The sequence below is a fragment of the Rhincodon typus genome, chromosome 15 (assembly GCF_021869965.1).
Source record: "Rhincodon typus isolate 14 chromosome 15, sRhiTyp1.1, whole genome shotgun sequence".
Classification (NCBI taxonomy): domain Eukaryota; kingdom Metazoa; phylum Chordata; class Chondrichthyes; order Orectolobiformes; family Rhincodontidae; genus Rhincodon; species Rhincodon typus.
This window is the reverse complement of record NC_063346.1, coordinates 27,163,127-27,189,304: the sequence shown is the minus strand read 5'-3', so window position 1 is coordinate 27,189,304 and position 26,178 is coordinate 27,163,127. Positions and strand designations below refer to the sequence as shown.

General features: G+C 39.8%; 1 protein-coding gene across 2 annotated transcripts in view; it reads right to left on the bottom strand.

The window, feature by feature from the left end:
* Positions 1 to 555: 555 nt before the first annotated feature.
* The window catches only part of spire2 (spire-type actin nucleation factor 2), an 82,768-nt gene continuing 57,145 nt past the window's right edge, over positions 556 to 26,178 (bottom strand). Inside the window, exons 9-15 of one of the 2 annotated variants that reach the window (XM_020510078.2) lie at positions 24,382 to 24,574; positions 19,412 to 19,551; positions 15,591 to 15,728; positions 13,735 to 13,802; positions 12,976 to 13,003; positions 7,351 to 7,451; positions 556 to 3,643 (exon numbers count right to left, since the gene is read on the bottom strand). In XM_020510078.2, the coding sequence (XP_020365667.1) occupies positions 3,439 to 3,643; positions 7,351 to 7,451; positions 12,976 to 13,003; positions 13,735 to 13,802; positions 15,591 to 15,728; positions 19,412 to 19,551; positions 24,382 to 24,574 (873 nt within the window). In that variant the 3' untranslated portion in view covers positions 556 to 3,438. The remainder of the gene's footprint in view (positions 3,644 to 7,350; positions 7,452 to 12,975; positions 13,004 to 13,734; positions 13,803 to 15,590; positions 15,729 to 19,411; positions 19,552 to 24,381; positions 24,575 to 26,178) is intronic. The other variant, XM_048605662.1, reaches the window with a different exon arrangement.

Below are 26,178 nucleotides of genomic sequence, written 5' to 3'. Positions count from 1 at the left end.
AGGACAAGAACCAACTATATTGAATTGTGAAAACTTGTTCACTAAAGCTCAAAGAGCCACTGGTGTGAAATTCTCATGGTGATATAATTAATCACTGGCATTTCATAATCAATAGCATTTCCAAGCGGAGTAGAATAACCTCGCTTCATCGGAGGCTCCACTGAGGATGTTACCTAGCATGGTGACGAAACGTCTGAACAAAAACAAGCCAGCTCAGCCAGCAAGTCAACAACCTCATCCACAACCCGAGCTACGATTTTTGCCAAAACTTAAAAGCATTTATCACTAACATTCAAACTCCTGTTCTTACTTAATAGTTTGGAAGAACAATACATAATGTTTGTAATGTTTCAGCATTCACTAATAATCTTCAAATCCAAAAGTGATTTTTGCAGAAATATTTACGTCTGCATCATTTTTTAAAAGCATTAGCATTCTTGTAATTTCTATTGTTCCATAGCATGTATGTTACTAAAACAAATGTGACTCATTAAGTTTCCAAATATTCACTGACAACTTTACCAACTGATGACCAGAAGTGACTGAAACAGTTTGTTCAGTTTTATTTAATCCAGCAGTAAATTGAACTTATATTTACAAGAAAAATACATACATATCAAATACATTTACATTCCATGTTGGACAACAGGCTCTACATAAAATGTTAATTTATTTATATAATATTATTTTCCACATGCTGTTTGACTGATATCCAGTCATTATACACACACACACAACACACATCCCATCATTCTAGGGAAGGTGCATTGATAATTAGTCATATTCATTACCTATACTGAAAACTTTTCGCACTGAAACACAAGCTTTGTTCTTCATAGTTTCTTTGGTGAGATGCAACTTTTCATTGTGGTGCAATGTCTTAACCAGAAGCTAATAGCTTGGCCCTATAATAACATACCTGCATGATTTCTCTGATAGCTAAAGTACTGTTTGAAATCGACATTTGGATGGAGAAACTGCACATACTGACATGCCTGATGACTTAGTTAGAAACAGTTTTACTAGCAGATATGACAGGTCTTCAAGTCTAACTTAAGAGTTCCATTTATAACAGTACATTCCTGTAGGTCTTATCTTGTGGAGACATATCCTTAAAAAGCTAATATGTTCTGTTCAGTTGATATTGTACTCCTGGTGGCCATTCTTTGGCATGCATTACATCCAAGTGGGTAACAATAACTTTGTTAATGTCCGCAGTCAGGAAAACCTTCAAGCTTATTAAATGCTACATCATGCACTTGTCTTACAGGTCATCTTTGTTAAACATTTTAAGCTTACTATAGCTAATAAGAAATGTTATGCCAAAGTAGGATCAATAACAGAAACACTAGTTTCTCCAGACCTATATGTTTACATATTCAACAATAAATTTAGCAGCTGTGGTAAAATGTTCTTGAACAGATTTTGTAACAATCAAAAGGCACTCTTAAAATTTCTAAATCTATCATCAGACCTCTGAAAAGCTCAACACTCAGCATCAGGCAACTTTATAAGCTGTTAAAACGTGCAGTGTTCCACATTTATTGAAACTGGTTTTCTCACTTCTTAATCATTCAGTTTCAAATAAATGAAAGCTGCAGCCTATTGACTATGTGGTCCCATATTTTCAATGAAAACATGAAGTCTTGAGAAGGGAAACAATTCCAGATTTGCATAGCAACAGCTACGTTTAGAACTTTAATGTTTAATTTTTCCCAAAGTTGGAGTTTCCATTCATTAGTTGTTTACTTAGATGTTTACAGGTTGTGTGTATCCTGGTAGAACACTGCAAACATGATAGGCTCATCAGTGCTTTCCATGATGTAATGTTGCTTGAATGCAATAGTCACAAGAATGGCCACAAAGGGGATCAGCAATGCAGAATGTAAAGACAAACAAACAAATCCCAAAAGCTTGAATAATGTGACCTTGCTACTGTGATTTTTTGAATTAGACAATTTTAGTCAAAGCACTTAGGAACTTTACTTCTACGATATTAATTGAACTTCAGTTTGTTTTAAATTTTGTAACTCTGAACTATTTCTAGTTTGTTTTCTATTTCTAACATTATGAATGTTAGTGTCCATTCCACATTAATGTGAAGTTCATCAATACAAAAGATCCAATGTACTGATAAAATATTCAGTTATGACACCTTTTCAATGGTTACTACATCATGTCAGCACCTCATTATAAAAACTCATAACATCAAATGTTACTGATATATACTTATCTAAATAATCTGTAGATGGATGAGATTATTATTAATACGAGAAGATAAAGTATTATTAGAATGTTCCATTCTCCCATGAATATGTCCATTAATAAAGAAAAAGGGCACCAAAATGTCTATTAACAACAAACATTTCAGCAGGCAGGCAATTAACTGCAAAGTTAAATTTCTTCTGTTGTTTACAGCCATTAGCTAGTGGTAAATTAAGTAACTAGAATAAATGTAACATGTTATTCTGAATTCAGAATGGCCTTGCTTGATCTCTCTCCAGCTATGATGAGAGTAAAGCTATTTGGTTTACAGAATGTTCACAGAGATATAGCTCAACTAGGAATAAGAACTCACCTTAGGCAACAATAACTCTTGATAATTTTTATATTGTTACAATTTATGAACAACTCTGACAATACACAAATATTGATCTCCATAATAGATAATGATAAACAAATATCCTCATATTAATCGAGGATTACAATAAAGCTCTCTTCAAGTAAAACATGGTTGAATCTATAGTATATAAATGGGATAGGAAGCTAGTTTTGGAAGTATAACATGGACAGAACTCTAAAACTTGCGTCAGTATTCGCCTTAATGAAGTAGAAAATGTAATAGAATCAAAATAACAGCAGCAGGCTCAGGAGCATGGAAGCACAGCAAAACTAGTTGGAAGCACAGAAAAACTAGTTGGAAACACAGAAAAACCAGTTGGAAGCCTAAGGGAGATCACATCAAACAAAAAAAAATAAATTAATGAAATCATTCAGAATAAAAGAAAAAATAAATTTTCAATTTTATGTATTTTACCCTGACCAAGCCTCTTGTTCCTGTCAAGGCGGCCAAATTTCTCTCAAAATCTGTACATTTCACCCAGACCCCTGCCCTGACCTTTAGAGCTAGTTGCCATCAGATTCAAAAGTCCAAGCTTCCTCAGCCCATGAACTAACTTGGAGTATCATCATTTTGCCATGTTTGTGACACAGCTGAAATATATTAGCATTTTGACAAGAAAATGTCCATCCTTATATTGTAACTTCCACAAGACCCATTGTCACAACTGCTAGAGATCAGAGGTCATGAGCACTTCTTTGAAGCATCGCATAATTCCTGAAAGAACAATAACACCAGCACGTGCAACATGACTGTCAACAGCTTTGGTGGACATCATGTGATGTTCATAATGCAATTAGTTCTTGCTCTTATTTTCTTCAGGATCTCGTTGAGTGCACATACATTGATTGGACTTTCCTCCTAGGGGTATTATTCAGAAGGTCCACACTTTTACAACTTGAGTTGATGATGTCGGCAACAAATTTTGCACACTCAGCACAAATATCTTTGAAGCTACAGCCATTTGTGTAAAGGTGTGGAAATTCCTTTTCTACTGACCGATTACCGAGACTCTTCAGAGATCTGCAACAATACAATTAAAAACAAGGTTTGATATCAAGTGCTGAAGAGTTGGACAGTCCCTTACAAGTGCGCTTGCTTAAAAAAAGATCTTGCTAATCAAAAAGGCCAAATGGGTTTCATTCGTCAAAATGCCAGAGTCCTTTAGACTTTCTGTAAAATGCACCAGGCCTAACTTTCAGCATCAAGCTGTATTTTAGTAACAGCTTGAACTTTAATTATAACCTTTCCACACAATTACAACAGCAATAATGATCGAAGGTAAGAATAGTATCTAGAAACTTGGATATCAAGGTATTCATTTCAACAATAATGATACCCCTGCCCCCGCCATTCAACTGTAAACAAAAATTGCTAAAGTCTGACCAAGGAGGACATCTTTCATAGCTTCCTGCAAAATCTTTTCTTCTTCCTCTTCACAAATGTTAGGGCCAAGAGAATATTTTAGATTGTTTTGATCATTTCTCAAGTTTAATTAAATAACTTAAAAGATTTTCCACACTTTTGAAAACAGATTGATCTGAATTAATGCATTTTTTTCCTTAAGTAATGGTAACATGGATTAGCAGATTTAAGTTAAGGAAATAGTTAATATTTGTCAAAAAATTTGTTTCACATATTCTATGTTGCAAAAACATCCTGGTTAAGGAAAATTCATTACAGAACACTGAATGCACCATTGCCATGGAACAAGTTTTACAAAATTATTTTGTGTCATTCGTCCTATTTCCACTTTTCGCAATGTTTTACCCACATACTCACTAACAAGGCTGCAGGGACAATATATTACACGTACTTTACAAACTAGAATCTAAAATAATTAAAATTCCACATCCTGAAGTGCCTGCATCATCCTGCATTTCTAAAATAATTAAAGGAGTTAATTTTCATTAATTAACTGTGGCTCGGTATGCAATAATGTAACAATTGCAGTATAACCTCAGATTCTGCAACACCGGCATCATCAATATGAATGGCATGAAATATACTAAATTTGATTGATATTCTATGCCAGGCTGACAAGTAAAATCATCTATTATGCAGCATAATGCCAAGAGTGAACAGGTTCTCCACACTTACTGTTGGGCCAGCCCACGGTCAGAGTTGGCACAACATGCCTACCCATTGGCATAAATATGGCAGAGATTCTTAGCTGCGATAACAGAATTATCTTGCCTGATGCAGCATTAAAGTGAGATCATAAGTTAACACAATGGTAGCTTTGAGAAGGAGACAAATCAAAGGTAACGGGGTTTATTTTGAACAAAGAAACTTACAAATTAATACACGGAGTACTGTACAAACCACAGCTGCAGACATCTGGAAATAGACAGCCCGAGGTTTGTAATTTAGCAAGAATTAGAGGAAAAATATCATATCACAATAATAAAGACTGTTTAAGTGATTGTATGATTCAATCAAGAATCATAGAATCCCTACAATCAGAAGCAGGCCATTCAACCCATTGAGTCTGCACCAGCCCTCTGAATAGCATCCGACCCATACTCAACCCCCTACCCTATCCCTAATACCCTGCATTTCATGGTTAATCCACCTAACATACATAACCCTATGCACTATAGGCAATTTAGCACGGCCAATCCACCTAACCTGCATGTCTTTGCGTTGTGGGAGGAAACCAGAGCACCCACAGGAAACCCACGTAGACACAGGGAGAATGTGCAAACTCCACACGGTCAGTCACCTGAAGCTGGAGTCGAACCCGGGTCCCTGGTGCTGTTAGGCAGCAGTGCTAATTAATGAGCCACCATACCGCTCATTTTTCAACTGAGTACTGAAAAGTTAAGAAATGCAATCGACACCTAACATTAAAAAATTTGGCTGAATTCATTTAAACAAAGAGTTAGATATTGGAGAGGAGTCTCCATTCCATCAGTGAGGGGGACTGAATGACAAATGGGGAAAACAGATGACCTTTAAGGGGCACCAGCTTGACTTTGAGAATATAAACAACGGCAGCTTCACAACTTAAATAAGTGAATATAAATAATAACGATGCAGACAGCTCAAATTCATTTGTACATCCAAGGTTTAAGGGAGGAAGGACAGAGACAAGTGATAAGGTAAAAGGGTATTTTGTAAAAGGTCATTTTGTAAAAGGTCAGAAGTCACACGACATCAGGTTATAGTCCTACAGGTTTATATGAAATCACAAGCTTTTGAAGCACTGCCCCTTTGTCTGGTGATTTCAACTAATCCTGTTGGACTATAACTTGGTGATATGTGACTTCCGACCTTGTCCACCACATTCCAACACTGGCCCATCCACATCATTCTTTGTAAAACCTTAGGAGTTCACTCAAGTTATTATGAACTTTATAGCAATTAGTAGGAATTAGCATCTTTTTGCATCTCCTGTGATTTAGCCAGTAGGAAATATAAAATCAGTAACAGAATTGGATAAGGATAGCAATGAATACGATGAATAATGGAATTCAAACAGTCCTTAGAGATAAGCAAGTCTGGGAAGTGTCTGAAAAAGTGTATAACTGTTGACACTGGAAGGTAAATTAATGGGATTCATTGTAAGATCTCAAGGCCTGATGACAACAATGTCTTGTAAACATCATGAGATCATTGGAGAACCTAGGGCCATCTTCATAGAGATGTCCATCATTGATCATGTGTTTACAGGATTGGACGAATAGATTGGGGGGACATGACTAACAATGGCAATGTTGCACGTAATTATTTTATCACAAAATGTATAAAAATGCTGTACTTGACTGGGAGGGCCAAAGTTTTCAGTGAACACTGTTCCAGAAACCTCTCTCATGCTGTATGGTAAAAGAGCTCGGATTAAAGATCGATTGTACTGCTGAACAGAGAACACAAGACTTCTCTTTGGCGTCGCTCCCCAACACTCTCCAACTCAGCGCTGAGTTCAAATCCCACATCTTATCTGTAACCAAGATTGCCTACTTCCATTTACACAGTATAACAAGGGGATGCAAGTACAGGAGCAGAGATGTCTTGTGCAATTATACAGGGCCTCGGTGAAACAACACCTGGAATACTGTGTGCAATTCTTGTCTCCCTGTCTGAGGAAGGATGTTCATGCTTTAGAGGGAGTACAGCGAATGTTAACCAGGCTGATTCCTGAGATGGCAAGACTGATGCATGAGGGAGGTTGAACGGTTAGGATTATATTGGCATGACTTTATAAGAATTAAGAAGGATCTCACAGAAACCTGTAAAATTCTAACAGGACTGATCAGGGTAGATGCAGGAAGGATGTTCTCAAAAGGTGGGGGAGTCGAAAACCAGTGGTCACAGTCTAAGGATATGGGGTAAACCATTTAGGACTGAGATATGGAGAAATTTCTTCATACAAAGAGTCGGGAGCCTGTGGAACATGCCACCACAGAAAGCAGTCACAGCCAAAACATTGTATGGTTTCAAGGAGGAGTTGGATATAGCACTTGGAGGCTAAATGGATTGAAGGATATGGGGGAAAATGGGGAACAGACTATGGAGTTGGACGATCATAATGACTGGTAGAGCAGGCTGAAAGGGCTGAATATCCCCCTACTGCTCCATTTTCTATGTTTCTATCATCTGCCTTAGTGTTGGCAAATATGATAAACAAATTAATTCCAATGTGCTAGCAGTTGTATACTTCTTTGTAATTGACTAGAATGGAGTTTAATCTAAAAGCTTCAACAACTGCAGGAAGTCCAGATACTTACTGAGATTGGAAATATCCTTGGTTGTGAGCAGTTCCATGAATATTCTCAAAACCCACAGTATAAACCGGTATATGAGCAAATTTCTTGGAGGGAATCTTGATCTGTAGAAAATATGGTTACTTTTTAATAGTTCTATTATAGACATTTCATTGTTTCCATTGACCTCTTATATACTTATCATTTGGGACAATGGTGGAAGAAAGACAAAAATGAAGAAAAAAAAATTCAGATGAGATACTCGTTCTTCATACAAGCATGACCAAATGCGAAAATCAAGAGCTTAGGTTCAGTCTAATGTCATAGGTTAGGAATAAATCTATCTACACCAGCAGCTGCACAAGTGTATATAGGGAATGATAGGACTTTTCATATTATAACAAGTAAAGAGTTTGTGTATGCATACTACAGAAGGACTGGCTCTAATTTAAGTCTGATTATAGGAAGGCCCCACTAAAAGACATATCAGCCACGTAATTAGGCGTAGAGCTGGATGAACACAGCAGGCCAAGCAGCATCAGAGGAGCAGGAAAGCTGACGTTTCGGACCTAGGCCCTTCTTCAGAAATGGGGGAGGGGGGGAAGGGGATTCTGAATTAAATAGGGAGAGAGGGGGAGGTGGATAGAAGATGGATAGAGGAGAAGATAGGTGGCGAGGAGACAGACAGGTCAAAGAGCCTCGTCAATTTATAAATGCAAACGGCTTTTTATAAGAACATTATTAAAAAGGTCTAATCTTAAAGTAGAACAACTAAATAAGCTTTATTTACATTTATTGCATCAGCCCACAACTAATTAATCTTCCTCTGCAGTAACTATATTTGAAAAACTTTTTAAAAACATTGTTCAAAAATATCAAATCTATTCTTTCTAATGGTAAATACTTGATTGCAAATCAGTACACCATTCCCCAAAAAAAACACACTATTCATAACTGTCAATGTGTTGAGCAAGGCAGGAATCTGAACATCCTCCTGCAACTGCAAATTCAGGAAAGATGCATGTCCTTGAGTGGGAGGGGAATTAACCTGGATACATACAGCTGCGAAAATATATTAAAACTGCACAAGCATCAGACATCAGCTTCAAAGATTCTGAGGAAGGGTCACCGGACCCGAAATGTTAACTCTGTTTTCTCCTTCACAGATGCTGCCAGACCTGCTGGGCTTTTCCAGCCACTTTGTTTTTGTTCAAAGATTTTGATTACTGTTACATTCTGTGGTTCTAAAACAGCCTGAACGAATGACATTTTAAAGATGTGTTAAATCAACTCATTCCCTGTCCAGATTTCTTTGAAATTGCTTGCAGGATCTATATGAATGCTCAGGGCTGCCTAATGCCTAGATCTCCCCACACTCAGAAGGCAACAAAACATGAATACATGACTTACTTCCTAAATCAGGTCTAATATTAAAGGGAAATAGAGGTTGCTACAGATGGTACAAAAACATATTGCCAAGGTTCTGCACAATGGTGATCAGATAATCAGCTAGTGACTGGGTCAGGACAGATACTGCTTACACTATTCACTCTCTTTCCCTTTAGTTTAAGGTCATCTTATTACATATAAACATTGCAGGGTTGAAAACAAAAGTGTTGCGATTCCTTATTCAAACACAGGATGTGAGTATCATTTATTGCTCATTCTCAATTGTCCTTAAGAAATTGGTGATGAGGGGCCTTGCTCAACTGCTGCAGTCTGGGGATGAAGGTACTTCCATTGTGCTGCTAGGAAGGGAGTTCTAGCTTCTATAACTCAGTGACAGTTATGTTAATGGCATTCTAGTTCCAAGGCAGGTAGTGCGAGACGTGGAGGGAAACTTGCAGGTGATGATGATCCCATGCATCTGCTGACCTTCTCCTTCCGGGTGGTAGAGGTCAAGTTTTTGGAAGGTGCTGTCATAAAAAGCCTTGAGGAGTTGCAGCAGTGTAGATGGTACACACTGTAAGCAGCCTTGTGTCAGTGCTGGAGGGTGCGAATGTTTAAGGCGGTGGATGGGGTGTCAATCAAGCAGGTTGCTTTGTCCTGAATAGTACTGCATTTCAAGTATTGTTCGTGTTATGCTCACCCAGGCAAATTAAGCGTATTCCATCACACTCCTGACGTGTGCTTTGGAGATGGTGGACAGGTAACAGAAAGACACTGGGTGCATTACTTGATCCAGACTCCTATCATCTGGCCTCTTTTTCTTTATTCATTCGTGGCACGTGAGCATTGCTAGCTGGGCCAGCATCCATTACCCATCACTAGTAGCCCTTGAGAAAGTGGCGCTTTGGAACTGCTGCAGCCCAATTACTATAGGTACACCTGCAGTTCCATTAGGGAGGGAAATCCAGGATTTTGACCTAGCAACACTGAAAGAACAGCAATAGCTTTCCAAATCAGGATGGTGAGTTGGAGGGGAACTTGCAGGTGGTGGTGCTGTCCTGGTCCTTCTAGATAGTAATGGTGACAGGTTTGGAAGGAGAACTGGTGAATTTCAACAGTGTATCTCATAGATGGCATACACTGCTGCTGTTGTTGGAGCTGCACCCATCCAGGCAAGTGGGTAATATTCCATCACACTCCGGACCTGTAGATGGTGGACAGGCCTTGGGGAATTCGCAAGTGAACTACTTGCTGCAACATTCCTAACCTCTGGCCTGCTCTTGTGGTTGTGGGTATCTATATGGCTAATCCGATTCAGCTTCTGGTCAATGGTAACCCTCAGGATGTTGTTGTGGGGGAAATTCAGTGATAATAATGCCATTGTATATCAAAGGGATAATGATTGGATTCTCTTATTGGAGATGGTCATTACCCGGAAATGTGTGGAACATGTTACTTGCCACTTTTCAGCCCAAGACTGGATATTGCCAAGACCTTGCTGAGGAGTCGCGAATGGTGCTGACAATTGTGCAGCAATCACCCCCATTTCTGACCTTATGATGAAGGGAAGATCATTAATGAAGCTGCTGAAGATGGTTGGGATTAGGATAGTATCCGGAGGAACTCCTGCAGAGAAGTCCTGGAGCTGAAGTGATTGGCCTTCAAAAACCAGAACCATCTTCCTTTCTGACAGGAATGACTTTAAGTACATTAGATATATTCAAAAAGGGAGCAAGACACAGCCCTTACGGCTAAAGGGAAGAAGGGGGATGGGATACTGAGATTGCATGATCGTATTGAATGGTGGTGCAGGCTTGAAGGACCAAATGGCCTACTCCTGCACCTATTTTCTATGTTTACCAGAGAGCTTTCCCACCGATTCCATTGACTCCATTTTTGCTCCTTGATGCCACATTTGGTCAAATGCACCCTTGATGTCGAGGCCTGTCACTCACACGTCACCTCTGGAATTCAGCTCGCTTGGCCATATTTAAACCAAAGATGTAGTGAGGTCAGGAATTGAGTAGTCCTGACAGAGCCCAAACTGGGAGTCAGTGAGCAGGTAATTGCTAAACAAATCTTGCCTGAAAGCACTGTTGATGATACCTTTCATTATTTTACTGATGATTGAGTTCAGACTGATGGGACAATAATCGGCTGGGTTGGATTTGTCCTGCTCTGTTGTACATGACATCCCTGGGCAATTTTCCACGTTGCTGGGTAGACACCAATTTATAGCTATACTGGAACAGTTTGGTTAGGGGATCAGCAAGTTTTGGAGCACAGGTCTTCAATACCATTCCTGAAATGTCATCAGGACTCAGACTTTGAAGTATCCAGTGTCTCCAACCATTTTTTGATTTAATGTGGAGTGAATCAGATTGGCTTAGACTGGCACCTGTGATGTTGGGGACTTGAAGAGGAGACCGAGACGGATCATTCACTTGGAGTTTCTGCCTGAAGATTGTTAGAGTGAGTCACCATTATCTTCTGTACCTGAGTGTTATGTTGGCCATTATTGAGGATGGGGATATTTGTGGAGCCTCCTCCTCCAGTGAGTTGTTTAATTTTCCACCACCATTCACGGCTGGATGTGGCAGGACTGCAGAGCTTAGATTTCATCCGTTGTTTATGGGATCACTTAGCTCTGTCCATCACTTGCTGCTAATACTGTTTGGTGTGCAAGCAGTCCTGCTTTGTAGCTTCACTGCGTTGACACCTCATTTTTCCATACTCCTGGTGTTCTTCCTGGCATGTCCTCCTGCACTTTTCATTTAATCAGAACTGATCCCCAGGTCTGATGGTAATGGTAGAGTCGGGGATCGTACACGATAATCAGCATAAGGTTTTCTTTCTGAAGTTTGACCTGATGCTATGAGACTTCATGGGATGCAGAATCAATATTGGAGATTCCCAAAGTAACTCCCTCCCAACTGTGTTTCATTGTGCTACCACTTCTGCTGGTGGGACAGGATTCACCCAGGTATGGTGACTGCCGTTTCTGGGACTTTGTCTGGAAAGGATGATCCTTGAGAGTATGGCAATGTCAGGCTGCTGCTTAACTAGGCTGTGGGACAGCTCTCCTAATTTTGGCACTTCCCCTCAAATGTTAGCAAGCCTGGCATTGCAGGATAGAGAGGGCTGTATTTGATGTTGTCATTTTCAATTCCTTAGGCCATAGCAGATAGTATGTCCGGTTTAAATCCCTTTTGCGCAGTTGATACAATTGAGTGACTTGCTTAGTCAGTTTAGGACCGTGTGGTGGTCACCCCTTCTAATACTGTTATGGACAGATGTACCTACAATAGGGAGGTTGGGGAGGGTGAGGTCAAGTCTTCTGTTCCCTTTTGTTGGCTCCTTCACCACCACTGCAGATCCATTCTGGCAGCTACGTCCTACCAAGTCACCCTTGCTGACAGCCCCTCGTGCAGATGGACTTAGTCCTTCCAATTCAATATGGTGGAGTACTGATTCATCAGGCAAGGGAATGTGGCATATGATAATTAGCAGGAGGTTTCCTTACCCATCTTTAGTGCAATGCTGTGATACTTCATAGGGTCCACAGTCAATGTTGAGGACTTCCAGGACAATTCCTTCCTGACTATATCCTATAGTGCCTCGGGTGGGACAGGATGGTAATTATTCTGTCTGGGACATTGTAAGGTATTATTTTGTGTGTATGACTATAACAGGCTGATGTTTGATTGGTGTGTGGAGCAGCTTGTCCAACTTTGTCAAAAGCCTCGAGATTTTAGCAAAGAGGGTTTTGTAGGGTCAGAGTGGGGCTTGCTGTTGTTGTTTCCGAAGCCTAAGCCAATGCCAAATGATCCATCTGGTTGCAGTCCTTTCTTTAGGCTTTGTAGTGGTTTGATAGAATTTAGTGAACTGCATTTCAGACAGCAGTTAAGATCGACCCCATTGCATCACATGAATGTCAGACCAGGAAAGGACGGCAGATCTCCTTCCCTAAAAAGGACATTAGTGAATAAAGGTGGATTTTTACTACAAATTAACAATGATTTCTTTTCACCTTCAGATTTATTAATTCAATTCAAATTTTTACCAAGTGTCTTGGTGGGATTAGAATATGTTCCTGGTGTAACAGTGTCATGTCATAATGTCAATATGTTACCACCTCCCCCTTTTGAACCTGAAGAAATTAATGAGAAAGAAGTGTGGATTGAGGTTACATGGATCAGATTTTTGCAGTAAAAAAGGGTTAATGGAATGTTTCAGAGTAACTTCTGCAATAGCTCTTACCTTTAAATTGCAAGAACCACAAACTGATCTAAAAAGAAAAAAATAGTGTCCTTTTAAGATCACATGAAAACTTAACTGTTAACATCATTTTGATTTGAGCTATTTTTCATAGATTTTTTAAAAAGTCAAATTTTCTAATGTCGGAGATCAACGTATATAAATGCCTAAATGTTTAAACTAAAAGACAACATCTTTACATTGCAGTCATGTGACAAGTTCAGACATCTGATCTTCAAAATGTGTTTAAAAATAATGCACTCTCCAAATATGCATAAATGTCTTCATATTAAATAAACTAGTCAAATTTCAAAATAATTTGCATTTATATAACAATTGTAAAAGAATTTCTAGTGTGCTAGAAGTGGCCAAATCCAGAATTTTAATCTTTTAAAAAAAAACACATTCATTTAGCCATGAAAGTCTGGAATGTTCTTCTAAGATCTTGTGCTGAAATGAATGAAAACAAGAAATCTTCAAGGAAATGACTGTGCTGTGCTTTTTTTTGTGTATTGTAGCAAGAAGTTTCCTACAAAACACACTGCTCACTGTTACCATTTATAAAAGGAGGGGAATTTGAGTATGTCAGTTCCATTACAACTATTTAATACTACATTCTTTCCAGGGAAGTCCTGGTCCTGAATGAACACCTGGATCAACTGAAACTCAGAGTACATTCAGACATTTTTATGGATTTTTTTTACTGCAACTGTAGTGGTTAACAATGACAGGAAGAAAAACAATTTTTGTTAGCCAAGTTACCTTTTACAAAATAAACATGTCGAGGGCCATGAGAACAAGGGGAACTTCATCTTACAGCAACAGCACACCTGCATGGCAAAGTTCAAAAGTAAGATGGCAGAACCCCTAAATCCATAAGGATATAAAACATAAAATTCCATTTTACTAACTGTATCTATAAACTGCAATGTATGAAACAAAACTTGATTTCAGCATTGTTGTTAATTTTTTTTTCCCATTTCTGGCGCTGAAGAACAAAGCAAGGGGGGATAGTGTGGGCAAGGAAAAAAGTAAGAACATAACTCCAGCTACAAATAAACTCTAAGTGATTCCAGAAGGTGAGGCAGGAAACCTTACCACCTTTAAAAAGTACTTAAAAGATCAGAATATTCAAGGTTACGAGTCTACTGCAGAAAGTGGGATTACAGCAGATATGCCAGCACAGACTTGATGGGCCAAAGGGCCTCTGTGCTGTATGGCTATGACTTTTACTTGGAAATATTTGAAGAGTTTGGAAAATAGGCCCTCTTATGTAAAGAGAATTTCATTTTCTTTTTTAATTTATTCATGAGACGTGGATGTCGCTGACCAGACCAGTATTTATTGCCCTTTCCCAATTACCCAGACAGCAGTTCAGGATCAACCACATTGCTGTGGGTCTGGAGTCACATGTAGACCAGCTTGGGTAAGGATGGCAGATTTCCCTCCCTAAAGGACATTGGTGTACCAGATGTGTTCTTTTGACATTCGTCAACTGTTTCATGATCATTAGATTTTCAATCACAGATTTCTATTCAATTCAAATTCCACATTCTGCCATGCTGGAGCTTGAACCCAAGTCCCCAAAACATGACTATTCATCTAGAGACCCAGGTATAGTGATATTACCACGAGGCCATCACCTCCCAATTTGTTTCTACTGCAGGATTACATGATAAAATGTGTAAAATTATTTTTCTGGGAACAAAGAGTGAAATACTTTCCCAAGTGTGGATAGTGAAATAACTCTAGAGGCTGGTATCTTGTCACCATGTCACTCTATTTACACGTGCGTACTACTGGACTCTGGTCCAGCTTTCTCAGAGCCAGCTCGCAGAGTGAGCCAAACCTCTAACACTCCTGTTTATATCTGTCAGCCAGGGCTCCTTGATTGGGGCTGTTAATCTGGTCCAAATCAGGGATCTCATTCTATGAGGTCCACCTAGCTGACCTTGTTATAATCACTACAGTTGGGTAATGTCCTCACTGGATTGAGATTTAAGTGTCTGAATGTTAAAGAGGGGCATTGTATTTGGTTGGACTTGCCAATCGTGGCCATATTTTAAATGTTAAACAGGCTGAAACGTTGAAATCTAGGGAGCGTAAGGAGAATAGAGTTTTTCATATCCAAATAAATATCTTCATCATTTGTAAGATATGTACTTTCTGATGTGGCTGTGCGGAAACATTAGTTCAATTTTCTGGTAACTGCCAAATATTTATTTAGCACATTATAATTCACAGTTTGGAAACTACAATGAACATTTGCTTTAAAGTCAATTAAAGATTTCCTTTCCATCTTTCAGAAACAATTGCAGTTTCAATCTCAGCAGCTGCTCCAGTCTATACATTACCCAGGTTTCTAACTTGTACTGTACTTAAAGCCTTATAAAATATTAGTGTACTGTCTGTCTCCCTTAATTGGCATACAGATCACTGGCTGATTAGGATAGGACACAAGTTACATGTGAAGCTGCCGAGAAAGGTCAATTGCCCCGCTGCTAAAGTAAGGGAAATGACACGGTTTTGGAGAAAGGACAGAGAAAGTAAAAGCCAGTGGGAATTGAATAGTAAACGTTACAGAACCGCAAGAAAAAAAAATTACACAAGTAGCATACCTTTCCCTTTCTCAGACTGTTGTAGAGATCCTTGCTTGGCAGAAACTTTTCCATTTCAGCTTTCACTAAGACCTTTCTGACATTGATAACTTCCTCCACAGTTAAAGCCAGGCTCTCCACTGGGTGACTGAATTCCTCCTGCAAAAGCAAAATAAATAGTCCAGTCTCCTTCCTGCATTAGTTGTCTGAAGGATGCACCATTGTTGACGGAACAGAGAACACCAAACTATGTGGGATGCACAACTCCTAAGGCTGAAAGATAATGGGGTCATAGTACCCGAAGATTCAGGTTTGAAAATTAAATCTCATGGATTCTGATCCCATTGTGAGTCCGTATGCAAATAACTAAAACTAGAATGTCAGTGTAATTTTCTAGCACAGCACTTATTGCCCTCGATAAGATGGTGATGAGCTGCTTTCTTAAAGTGAGCTGCAGTCCACATGGTGCAGGGACACCCATATTGCTGTTAGGGAGATACAGGATCTGGTCCAGATGAAAGTGAAGGAATGTGATATCGCTTCAAGTCAGGATGGTGTACCATCGTGGTACTAGCAAAGGTGTGTTACTACAGTACATCCTGTAGATGGTACCACTAACGCATAGCGGCAGCAGTGTATGAAGAAATGAATGTTGAACGTGGTGGATGGGATGCCAATCAAGTTGGTGTTGAGATCTTGAGTGTATTTGGAGCGCCAGTTATCCAGACACAGAATATTCCATCTGACCTGCTTTCGTAGCTGTAGAATTTACATGGCTGATCCAGTTGAGTTTCTGGTCACTTGTAATCCCCAGCATGTTGATTGTGGTGGATTCAATGATGGTAATACACCGAATGTCAAGAAGCAATGGGTAAAAGAGCTTGTCATTTCTGGCCCTTCAGTGGTGAAAATGTTACTTGCCACTTATCAGCCGAGGCCTGGGCGTTATCCAAGTCTTGCTATATTATGAACATGGACTCCTGTATGAGGAGTTGTGAATTATGCAGAACAGAATCATGTATAATCATTGATTAACATCCTCAATTTTGATCTTAAGATGGACAGAAAGTCATTGAGGAAGCAGCTGAAGATGGTTAGGCCTAGGACACAACACTGAAGAACTCCTGCAGAGATGCCCTTGGATTGAGATGACTGACCTCCAATAACCACATCCGTCTTCCTTTGTGCCAGGTATAACTCCAACTAGCAGAGAGTTTTCACCTGGATACACACTGATTCCAGTTTTGCAGGGGCTCCAGTTAGTTAATTGCCACTGATGCCAAGAAAAGTCACTCACACCTGCCTCTGGAGTTCAGCTCTTTTGTCCATGTTTGGACAAGGCAGTAATGGAGTCAGGAAGCTGAGTAGCCTGACAGAAATCCAAACTGAGGATTGGCAAATAGGTTATTGCTGAGCACTGAACAATCAAATAAACCACTGGTATTCAGCATAGTCCTGGAGAATAATAATAGTGAATCTCCTAATGCATGCCTTTTGCAGATTGCAACTGTTACTCAAGTTGTACTATAGATCCTATTCTTACCGAGTCCTTATCGTTGGCGATTCTCGCATCCACTACCCATTTGCTTTCCATGCATCAGTTTTGATGCACAATGTCTATGTACTACTCATGTTCAAATCTTTGCATTCATCATCTTTCAGCCTAATTAAGCCCAATATTTCCATGCACACGATTCTGGGCCCCTTTGCATAACCTTTTCTTTGCACTAATTTTGGTTCTGACACATTATATTGGGCTGAACCCCTACTGTCACTTATAACCTTCCATTTTGCGAGCTTTCTCCCCTCCTTAGCAGCCAGCGATTTGGACATTTGCTTTTGTGTAGAACTCCCAATTCTCTTTCTTTAAAATTTAGTTTAACATTTGGTTTTTCTATTGTTGTTTCACACATTTGTAAATTTTCTCATAGAGCCACCATATTAAATGCAAAGATATTGTTGTCATATCTCCAGTGAACGGTAGCATGAGGCTCACATTTCCAGCAGGCTGCCTTGGCTGGATTGTCAGAGTATTTTAAGTTCCATTGTGCTTTTCATGTGTCCACTAGATACGACATAGCTTGTGTGCTAGGGCACAGTTCAAGTTGCTCCATTTGCACTTGAGGGCAGAACCCCACTCAACCAGGAAAGCACTGGACGTTGCTGCAGGGCCAGCATAAACTCGTACAGGACCTATCAATTCCCAACCAACCAACAGCCGGTCAGAAGGCTTGGAAACATTAGCTGCAAAAGGACACGACATATACTATCACTGAAAACACTGGGGTAAAAATAATAAGATGTAGGCCCAACTGGCTTCAATGATCTTCCCTCCATCATAAGGTCAGAAGTGGGGATGTTTGGCAACGATTGCACCATTTGTGACTCCTCACATGTGGAACTAGTCCATATTTAAATTGCAGGCATTTCCCAAGCCAAACTTGGGGCTAAGAAATGGCAAGTAACGTTCACACCACACAAATGCCAGGCAATGTCCACATCTGGAAGACAGAATCTAACCATTACCCCTTGACATTAAATTTGTTTTTAACCATCCCCAAATTCTCCCCTATCAATGTCTTAGAGGTTACCATTGATCATAAACTGGACTAAAATATAAAGACTGTGGCTACAAGATCACGTCAGAAGCTAGGAATCCTGCGGTAAGTACACTTACCTCCTGACTCCCCAAAACTTGTCCACCTTCTGCAAAGGAGAGTGTCTGAATACTCTCCAAGTGCACAAATAAGTGACACTATCCAGGACAAAGCAGCATCCTTGATTGGCACCACATCCACAAACATTTACTCTTTCCACCACTGCTATTCAGTAGCAGCAGGAGTGTGGGACATCTACAGGAGGAACTGCAAAAATTCACTAAGGCTCCTTAGAAAAGCTCTTTCCAAACCCATAACTACTTCCATCTCGAAGGGCAAAGTGGCAGATACATTGGGAAGTTCCCCTCCAAAGCCACTTACCATCCTGACTTGGAAATATATTGCCGTACCTTCACTGTTTCTGCGTCAAAATCCTGGAATTCCCTCCCTTACAGAATTCTGGGTCGACCTAAACAAAATGTACGACAGCAGTTTAAAGGTGGCAACACACCACCACCTTCTCAAGGAAAACTAGGAATGGGCAATGAATGCAGGCCCAGCCAGTCATGGCCTCTTTCCATGAATGAATTATAAAAGTTGCATATTGATCACTTACACAGGAATATGAATTTTGCTTGTTTCAAGCTTTACCATCATTTAACTAGGAGGTAAAAAGATTCACAGCAGCTGGAGCAATACGGAGGATAATATTGATGCATTTTCTTAGCTAAATGAACGTTTCAGGCACTTAGATGAAAGTCTTTCTCAACGGCAGCATTGTGTAATACTCTTGCAGGCTGTTAAGATGTGTCAGCAACAATATTCCCTTGACCATTGTTAATGCACTGATCTACGGTTTCATGCTTAGGATCTTCAAAAAGCAAAGTTATAGGACACAGATCTTGATAATCCTGGTAGGTCTGTGGTGCAAAATGCCCTCTACTATGTCCAAGCATGTAACAAAATACTGCTTCAAGATCCCAATAATTGACTTCAGCAGATCAGGAGAGATGTGCTACTGTGGTTGATCCAGGTTTCCCCTCATTTATTTCACCAAAGATTGAAATGAACCTACAACAAATCAAAGCCATCATCTAAGATTTGAAGCTTGTACTGTTACATTAATGATCAGTCAGGTCTTTTGCAGTGAAGCAGCTGCAGACAGATATTAGACATCTGTTTTGCATCTTTAAAATGTACGAATCAGCCAACAAGACTTTTCCAGTAGTGAGAACAGGTACTCACCAGCCATTGACGTTTGGAAAAGGTTGGAAGAGTCTCTGGAATACCCTTGACAGACTGGTGGTTATCTCCCATTACCAAACAAGAACGAGTGCTTCGAGCTGACTGGAAATTTATAGGCTGCGTGTCTGTATTCTTGCCTACTGAAAGAATAAGCAGAGTCATTTTTGTACAAATTTGGTACAGTGAAAAGTAAAGCAGAACATTCTTTTTCATCATTAATTTTCTCCTCTCTCCTCCTTTGAATGAGCTAACATTTATTATTTTTTTTAAACAGATATTTTTCACGTACTCAGTCGTAAAACGTTTCAATCACAAAGAACTAATACCCAAGTCAAATTATGACTTCATCCGACACCCGTACTATTAGCAAAATGTCCACGGATAGCAAGGCTGGAATTCTGGCAAATTTTATCTTCCTAATTTGAGGTCCCAATGTTTGGACTAGTAGGGTAAAAGTGAGAATATTTGACAGTTGCATAGCTCAGCAACATAACCTATTAAACACCAAGCTGAGAGTAATGAGATAAGCTATTGAATGTATATACCTAAGAGGATTTCATGCCCTATTCAGTTATTACCCAATATACTGAATACCCAATATAAACCACACTGAAACCTGAGGGGACAATTTTCTTTTTTAAAAATGTAAAGCTCCCTTGCCTTTTTCCACAAAATGCTATTTCTTTATTCTGATTCAAGGAGACCCAGCTCCTCAACTCTGATCTCCTGCGTTGTAACAAAAACCCCACTTCGATGTCATTTTTTTTTATTTGTTGAAGAGTGCTTTTGACACCCGAACGTCATGAAAAGTGCCACGCAAATCCAAATCTTCCCTTCATTATATAAACTTAACCGATTAAAAAAGAAGAAACTTCTGGTTGCACCTCCAGTTGGCAAGACTCCTAACTCTGGAATTCCCTTCTTCAACCTCACTGCCTCTGTAGCCCAACCTGAAACATCAACTTTCCTGCTCCTCCGATGCTGCCTGACCTATTGTGCTCTGCCCGCTCCACACAGTATTGACTAATAACGTGACCTCTAATATACTACAAAACCCCAGACCCTGCACCGCTACACACCCTGCACCCAGGACCTGACTCCCCCACATCCCCCAACCAGACAATTCCCACCCCCTGCAAATAACAGCCCTCCCAACAAGGGACACAACCCTCGATGCCCAACATTTCCCTCTCCTCTTCCCCAGAAATCAACATCATCATCTCCCTGCTGGTAGATCCTGCCTTTCCTCCCCAACATCCAGACTCAACACACACCAGCCCCCGCTCCCACCTTCCACTAGCAGACCCAGTATCTCCTGTCAACCTGACCTAAACAGTCTACTTAGCTAGTACCCTTACCACCTTGCACCCTAAGTCTTCCACTTAACTCATGTACTCATCCTTTCTCAGAAGCAGTTAAAGTAGTTTTTTGTGATGTTGGACATTTAAAGCACAGAATACACAGCTGACTACTGTCAGGACAGGACATGGTTCTCCCAAAAGTATAGATTTGCATTTCTGAAGGAGCCCTGATCAAAATCTGTCAGAAATGCGGAACTCTTCCTTAATGTAAAGAAGTGTGTGATTGCCATACCTTAGAAAATCCAGACCGGTATGACCATAGAACACTTCAAAATGATCAGCTCAAGTCCCTTCAGTTTTAATTTCTCTAAGAGCAACATTGCCCACAATTGTCAAGTGCTTTATTAATTACTACTGTTACTCTTTTGGCACTATGCAATTGTAGAAATCAAAACTAGAATGGTGAAGTCGAAGAATTATTCAGTAGTGCTGTGAACTTTTAATTAGAAGTTAAGTGCTTGTCTCACTTGTGTACCTGGATTAGTCTGTGATATCCCCCCAGTATCCTACAATACCTTCACATGCAAGTGCAAGACATGCAAAATTGTCCCTTTTGTCTCCTACCTTTTCATGGTACAAGGTCCCAAACACATCTTCAGGATCAAACAGTGGCTGATTTTCACTACATTCGATTAGTAAACTGTATTCACTGCTCATAATGCTGTCTCGTCTTCACCCACGAGATGAAAGGTATCATATGACCATTAAGCAAACATTTTTCTTAAATTAACCTATTTTTCTGATCAACCTGTTCACAGATGTTATTGCACATTTCTGGAACATTTGGGACTTGAACCCAGGTCTCTCAGTCCAGGGATAGTGACACTACCACTGTGCCCAAGAGCCCCTTTACATTTTTATTTCAATTCACAAGATTCGGAACACATTTCATTTCAATTCCTCACTCAGACATCCCCGTTTTCAGCCCGAGACACTGTTCTAATGAAGCTCAATGGAAACTTCAGGAATAGCATCTCATCTTTCAATAGGGTACTTGACAGCCTTCTAGACTCAGCTCAACATTTTCAGATCACAAACACTGCTTCCATTTCATTCAGGGAGCAGTTAACTATAATGATTGCGTTTTTAACCTTTTGTTGTTCATTGAAGTATTGTTTGTTTCTTTTATTCTGTTACTTCTTCCTTTTGTCATTTATTCTCTCGTGCCCTCTACTCATTCAGACTTTCCCTTTGTTCTTGTTCCTGCTCATATCTGTCCTTCCTCCCACCCACCCCTACGACGGACCTACAGGTATTAAAATTTTATCCATGTAAAAGCTTGAAAAGTAAAGCAGTGCTTCATTTGTTCAATTTCTCTCTCCTGTCAATATGGAAGATGTTCTAATATTTATTCAATAGCTGTGAAATCATTCAGCATTTGAAAAGAGAGAGTTTGGATTTCAAACTATTGGCAGATGTGTATTGGTTTTTCTGTAAATAATCAACTAAGTAAGTCTTCCTAGAACCAGGAGTTTGAATAGTATGACAGAAATGTTAGGGTTGGGAGAAGGCTTTGAATTGTATTACTTAACAACTTTAAACATGACAGTATTCCTGGAGAGATCTATAACATTAATTATTAGTTCTTGCTATAGAAGACATTGTATTCTGAATGAACAGTATCTCAATGGAAAAAAAAGCACTGGAGAGAGTTCAAAGGAGATTTACTGGAATGGTAGCAGGAATGAAGGGTTTTAGGTACAAGGAAAGATTAGAGAGTGGGCTTATTCGCCTTGGACCAGAGAAGATTAAAAAGGTGACCTTACGGAGGTTTAAAATTATGAACAATTTTGACAGGGCAAACAAGGATGTTCTGTTAGCATGAGTTGGGATCTTTGTAACTTGGGGCCACAATTTCAAGATTATCAACAAGAGAGTTCGGAGTGAGGTGATGAGAATCTTCTTATGGTTGTAGACTTGCTCACCAAGCTGGTGTGTTTGATTGCAGATGTTTCATCACCCTGCTCGGTAACATCGTTAGTGTGCCTCCAGTGAAGCGTCGGTGTTCTGTCCTGCTTGTTATTTATATGCCTCGGTTTGCTGGGGTGGTTGGTATTACTTCTGGTTCTGTTTCTCAGTGCATTGTATATCGCCACCCCATGACACCAATAACATCAACAAGGACAGCACCCTGAAACTGCTGGTTCTGTGCCTCACAACCCACTTCACCTTCAACGACTGTGGATTCAAACAAATTAACGGAACACCAATGTGATCCCCAATATCAGGACTGATTGCAGAAACAGTAATACAAAAGGTTAGAATGGACAGTGTTCCCTACAATACAACCCAAACTCTAAGTCCGCTATGTAAATGATACCTTCGTGATTATTAAATACACAAGACTAGAAGAAACCCACCGACCCTAAACACCATCCTCACCGGAATAAAATTCACAAAAGATGATGAGAACAATAACCAAATACCCTCCTTAGATGTAATGGTGGAATGCAAGAACAGCAGGGAACTCCAGACTAGCGTATACAGAAAGACCACCCATACAGACCAGATACTTAATTACACCAGCAACCAGCCCAACACCCATAAACAGAGCTGCATCAGGACATTATTCAAACGAGCCACAACACACTGCAGCAACCCAAAATTGCACAAAGCAGAAGTGGAGCAATTTTATGGAGTTTTTAAAAGGAATAGATACCCAAAAGGGCACAATTTGCCGTTATCTCCGCAACAGACCACAACACGGCCTGACACACTAGTCACCCTTCTGTACTTCAGGGACATATCAGATGACCACAAGACAACTCAGACCCCTAGGTATCAGAGTAGCTCGCAAACCAACAACCACCCTGCAACAGCTACTGATGAACGTAAAGGATCCCATACCCACATCCAATAAAACTAATGTAATATACAAAATACCATTCAAGGACTGTGAGAAACATTACATAGGCCAAACTGGAAGAAAACTGACAATAAGGATACACAAACACTAACTAGCCACCAAGAGACACAACCAATTCTCACTGGTCTAGTACACACAGGCAAAGAAGGACACAAATTTGACTGGGACAACACATCCATAAATGCACAAGCCAAACAGAAACATGCCAGGGAATTCCTGGAGGCCTGGCATTCCAACCTAAACTCCATCAACAAACATATTGAATTGGACCCGATATAAAAACCACTGAAAAACAGAACCAGAAGTGATGCCAACCACCCCAGCAAACCAAGGCATATAAATAACAAGCGGGACAGAACACCAGAGCTTCACCAAAGGCACATTGATGATGTTACTGAGCAGGGTGACGAAACGACTGCAATCAAACACACCAGCTCGGCAAGCAAGTCTACAACATCATCCACAACCCGAGCTATAAGTCTTCTCAAAAACTTGGAGAATCTTCTTTACTTAGAGTTGTTAGGATTTGGAACGTGCTGCCTGGGAGAGCGGTGGAGGCAGATTCCATAGCAGGTTTCAAAATAGAGCTGGATATTTATTTGAAAGTGATTAATTTAGAGGGCTACGGAGATAAGACTGGAGAATGGGACTAGCTGGGTAGCTCTTTCAAGAGCCAGTAATAGATTAAATGGCCTCCTCTACTGTAAAATTCTATGATTCTAAAAAAAATCGTATTAACTCACCTTTGTGCAAAGGTGTTGTCCCAATTACAGTCTCATTCTCAGAAACCTTTGAGAGATAAGCAGACTCAGATTGGGACAGAGCTAACTCGGACTGCAAATGGAGGAGATCATGTTCTGACAGTGAGCGATCACGTTTTAAAGGAACAGGGGAGCTGGTAACTCTTCGCATCTCTCCGCTTGGTGACTCTTCCTCCTTTTGAAAAAAAGGCAATGAAAGAAACATTTCTGAATTTGTGCATTATTGAAATTTATTTATGAGCTTCTTCTAGTTACAAACAACATCACACCTGTTTGATAAAAAGTAATAAGGAAAACAATTGGTCTGGAATGAGAAAACAAGTTATACAAATGTTAACATCTCATATCCCAAATCTTGATGGATTTATTTGCAATCTTTGACAACAGTAACTATGTTCTCATTTGGATTTCATTAAAATAAAGAAACAGTCACCCTTCAGTTTGCTCCCAAATCAGTAGTAGGATGGAGTTATCATCTAAGAGGTTCTGAAGAAGAGTCATACTGGAATCAAGATATTAAAACTCCTCCTCTCTTCACAAACACTACTAGACCGGGAGGTTCTCCAGCGTTCGATGTGTTTGTATTAAGATAGAGATTCGGTACACTGAAGACATCTCTAAAGTCTGGTTTCTACGACATTATAGGTTGGTGGGACTTGTTAATTAACACAGAGCACTTTCATAAATAGGAAATGAACAAGATTACAGAGATGTCACTACTGCAACAGTGGCTGACCAGTTCACTTCAGAAGGCTGCTTAAAATATATGCGTTAGTGTGGACTGAAAATGACCAATAGCAGAGATCAGGTAAGGATAATCATCCCAACAAGAAAACAGTGAACTAGTTGGGTTCTTTCTCAATCTAGCAGCTTCACAGTGACTTTAACTAATTGTGGCTTTTTCTGCCACCCCCCCGCAGAATTTTTAAGTGGAATTCAAATGCTCAAACTGCCAACGGTGGAAATTTGATTTCAGATTCTCTGGCAGAGTGACCAACAGCACGGTTTAATTTAAAATAATACAATTTCAGAAGTCACACGACACCAGGTTATAGTCTAACAGGTTTATTTGAAATCACAAGATTTTGGAGCACTGCTCCTTCATCAGGTGGACTACCTCTTGGACTATAACCTGGTGTCGTGTGACTTCTGACTTTGTCCACACCAGTCCAACACCGGCACCTCCACATCATAATACAATTTCATACAAGTTAACCAAATGAATGAAGCCCAAATGTCTGTTCGTCAATTCCAATTAAGAAAAGTGAAAATTCCTACTAGTGTAAATGTAAAGTATCAATGCCTAATTATATATAATGATTTCTCAGCAACATGTTGTAAAGTAAATGGTAATAATTACTAATATTGCTGCAGTAACATTCATCTCAGTCTTCTACCTGAATCCTCTTTAAATAATTCAGCCACATCCATGCCTAGCATTTCCATCACAAGTCAAAAACAATGATAGATAGGCACTAGTTAAAGCATTTAACAGTAACTCCTGTTTTACTTGAATGCAATACAAAGGAACTGCACAAATCCACTATCAGCTGCTACTGGCAAATTTGCTGACTCAGCCTAACCTCTCAAGACAACCAAGGACCCTTCAGGGAAATAATAATTTTATAATTATGTTAATGGATCACCAATTCAGAGGCATGGATCACTCAACCATTGAAGTTTGAAAGTCTGAAAATCAGCTTAAAACTTCTAGAAATCAAAAAAGCAAAATTGATAAGAATGATCTGGAAGCTTCTGGATTGTTGGAAAAAAGCCAAC